Raw genomic sequence first — 3,979 nt, 5'->3', positions numbered from 1 at the left:
TTGCATATGCCTTTGTGACTTTGAAGATGGGGGACAGCTTCTTGTACTTCCTTGCAACCATCCATTTCATTCTACATGTATTGTGAAATGGTTACGGTTGAAGGCGAGTTGACCGGTCTGCACATTACTTGTCACGCCAATTGAACAGGTTTAAAGAGTATATAATCTTGACTAACTCAACTAAAACCATGGGTCAAGTTATTTTATAAAGGGCAACAAAAATGAGAAGGATTTGTAGCCACATAAAAAAACCCCTCAAAAATAATAAATAAAAATTAAATAAAAAAATTATAACTCAAAATTTAATTATAAAACGAAAAAAGTAAAAACACAAAAATGTTTCCACCGTCTTTCTCGTTCTCATAAAAAAAACGCAGTGGTAAGTGAAAAAAGTCGTGTCTTTTTGTTTATCATTGTATTTTGTGTTTATTTTCGTCATTGATTGTGTCTTTTTCCCTTGACATTGTGTCTTTTTCCCTTGACATTGTGTTATATTACTCAACATTGTGCTATATTTTGTTCGGCATTGTGTTATATTTTGCGATATATAGTGTCTTTTTTAGTTATAATTGTGTCTTTTGTTCATTTTCGTTATTGTGCCTTTGATCTCGGCATTGTGTCTTTTCGTCAAATTTCTTTTATTTTTTTGTATTTTGTATTATTTTTTTAAACGGGAATGATGGCGGAATCATTTTTGTTTTTTTGAATTTTTTCGTTTTATTTATTTATTTTTTTGAATTTATTTTTAAGGGGCTTTTTGTGTGGTCGCAAATCCTTCTCACATTTCTCATTTTTATGTGTCTTTGTATTTTAACTTTACCCCTAAAACCATATATAATAAATGGAAATAGCATATGCGTGAACTATTGTTACCTTGTTTTTTACTATATCAGTACTTGGTTGGATCAACCAAGGTTGTTTAGAGCTCTTAAGCAACAAATAAGGTACTAGTTTGTGACCCGAATGGCATGTGTATGCGTAACCATTCCATATATCAGGTTTTGAGTATAGGGATGCTAACAGGCTTATGTTCCCGGGTTGGCGGGTCAATCCCGAAGAACCCATTCCATATATTGGGTTTTGATTATAGAGATGCTAATGGGGTTGGTGGGTCAAACATGAAGTACCTCACAGCATGTGTATTTGCATTTTGACAGTTTAAAATTAGAAATGGCATGTCGAACCCGAACACAAAACTCGTGTTCACAGGTGACACAGACTGTTTAGCATGAAAATGAAATATTTAGTTTTATGCATTTTAATACATTAAAACTATAAATGTACATTATTTAATTCGTCTTAAGTGGTAGTGTTTAAACTTTCTAAATTTTGGCATAAAACCCCCAAATGGGATAAGTGATTATATAAAACAAATATTTAAGAAGTATCATTAAATAAATGGGTTAGCCCGTGGAGGCGTGAACCCGCCGCCGGCTGACACGACGTGTTCACATCTTAGACCCAAAATTGACCGAGCCCGTTTAGCCAAAACTCAAACTTGTTAGTTTCATGTTAGGCATGTGTCATGTGAGATAAGTGAGAATTGAAATAGGGGTTGAAAATAAAAAAAAACTTAGTGAGAGTCAAGGTATACTTTTGAAAGTTGCACCAAAATAACAGAATTTCTCATTTAATATTCTGTTTGAAACTTTACATTTTACATCTTTATGACTCATATATGTTAACCTAATACACTAATATCTATTTCACTACTAGGGACATTAGTTACCATAGGGATAAGTCTGCATACTCCAATATCATATCATGTTCCTCTATGAAGTTTGGTAACCAGAATCAAAAACATTGAACGCTTGAATAACCCTTTTTCATACCCGAATCACCTTCTTTGTTCCAGTTGTATTTGCCTTTCGATTTGTCTTGGGATTGCTCTTGATGTCGTTTTCCTTTCCCTTTTTTCCCACCCTTGGAGTTGCTCGGAGAGGAAGATTTATTAAACAAGAGCTTACCATGATTATCATCCATATCATCGACACTTTTCACACGGTCATCGTAGGCTTTTTATCTACCTACCACTTCTTCATACTTTATGGTTTTCAAGTCAATAACTTGTTCTAATGAGGCAACAACGCTTATAAAACGCTTAGGCATGCTTGTAAAAAACTTTCTTACTAGCCTTTGTTCATCGAGTGTCGAACCGAGCGAGGCGAACTTTGAGGCTATACCGGATAGTCTCCCGGAAAAGTCATCAATAGTATCGGTGTATTTCATCCTCATGGTTTCAAATTCAGTAATTAAGGTATTTAGACGAGCCTCCTTAACCCTCTCTTCGCCAACATAGTGGGTCTTGATCGCATTCCAAATTTCCCAAGCGAACTCGTATTGGCCAACTTGTTGGATTTGTTCTTCTGGTATGGATTGAAACAAATATGCAATCGCAGCACTGTTATTCTTTTCATCTACTGCAGCTACTGATCTCGGCTCAACAACATCCCACAAATCATGGCTTCGAAACATGGCTTTGATTCGAAGCGCCCACGTGGTGTAGTTGTTCTTCGTGAGCATCGGACAGAGTAAAGGAATCGAAGAACCACCCGTACGGTTTGAAGAATCACCCATAGCTCTTCCTCTTCTCTGGCGGCTATAGGTCTTTAGGGTTCTTGAGTCGTCCGTGAAACAAAAAAATAATCGACGGAGACACTTGAAGGTTGCGCTGGTCTTCAACAGAAACAACAATTGTTGTTTTATATTGAAGTCTTTCAACTAACTGAGAAACGATTGCTAGGTCTTCAACAAAAAACAATACCTTTAAGGGCATATGTAATGGCCGAATAAATGGGGTGATATTGGAGGTTTTGGGGCGAGAACACCGCCCCCTGGGCTACAAAGGGGCGAAATGTGGAGAGGCGATAATCTGTTGTAGCCCCTTTCTTGTTTCATTTATTATTATTATATATTGTATGTGTGTGAGAGATATATGTATATATATGTATATATTATTATTATATTATTATTGTAGCCCCTACACCATTACACCCCAAAAACAAATTTTCACCCCTTGCTGAGTGGGCGCCACACGACACAAAACGCCCCAATTTGTAGCCCCTCCACTACGCATAGCCTAATAAAGAAAGTAGCTATCCAGAATACTAAATTATTGTTTTTGACTTTGTGTTGAATTCAACCACAGCCACCAACTTGTTGCGTCAGGTCTCCCAAAAAAAGAATATTTGTTGTTTTAATAAAAGAGTCTTCAGACAACAAAATCAAAGAACAAACTTGTGTTTTAAACCGAGCTCTGATATCAATTGAAGTTTAGTAACCAGAATCGAAAACACAAAACGAGTTTAGATCATAAGCTCGATCCTTGTAACTTTCATTAGCTCGAAAAATTAAAATACATACGATATAACCCACAAGCTCGGGTATATATACTAATTTAGATTTCAAAACCCAACCAGACTATAATACATATACCATAATCATATTTAAATACTAATTGGTAAAAACAAATCTAAATAATAATTAATAAATAACTTGTAGCCCAAATCATGTGCTCGACTTGGTCTCCAAGATACCGATCCACCATAGGCTCAATGGACCGGACCAAACCAAATTATGGCTAACACTCTATGTCACCATTGGACACTTCAAATATGTAGTATTTGGACAGGCTGTTGATGTCAACTTTTTTATACCCTTCCATGTGTATTCATATGATTGTATGAATCATCAAGAAACATAAGTAAACGGAATTGAAAATGTTTCCATCTTTTTTCACATGGCAGCTTATGTAATACATAGCGAATGACAAACAATAATAATAGCAATTGATAGTAAACAGAATAAAAGAGAGAACGCAGGACAACGGATAAAACATGCAGAGCAAAAAATGTGAGTTATGTTTCCGAATAAGCATAGATTAGTATTTAAGGGAAGCAAAACAAAGTTAATACGCGATTAAATGTCTCTAATACAATAATAAATACTCAATATTCTCACTTGTCACGGCTAAAAAAGA

At 35.5% G+C, this 3,979-nt stretch overlaps 1 protein-coding gene across 1 annotated transcript; it reads right to left on the bottom strand.

Annotated features, from left to right (window-relative positions):
* Positions 1-2,019: 2,019 nt before the first annotated feature.
* LOC143551607 (uncharacterized) lies at positions 2,020-2,577 on the bottom strand. The gene has a single exon (XM_077042005.1). It carries the CDS (start codon positions 2,575-2,577, stop codon positions 2,020-2,022), a length of 558 nt encoding a protein of 185 aa, XP_076898120.1.
* Between the last annotated feature and the right edge of the window lie 1,402 nt (positions 2,578-3,979).

Source organism: Bidens hawaiensis, unplaced genomic scaffold, assembly GCF_021521415.1.
Source record: "Bidens hawaiensis isolate Kalapana, Puna unplaced genomic scaffold, B.hawaiensis_p1.1 tig00016464_1, whole genome shotgun sequence".
In the NCBI taxonomy this organism is placed as follows: domain Eukaryota; kingdom Viridiplantae; phylum Streptophyta; class Magnoliopsida; order Asterales; family Asteraceae; genus Bidens; species Bidens hawaiensis.
The sequence above is the reverse complement of the archived record's forward strand: the minus strand, read 5'-3'. Positions and strand labels throughout refer to the sequence as shown.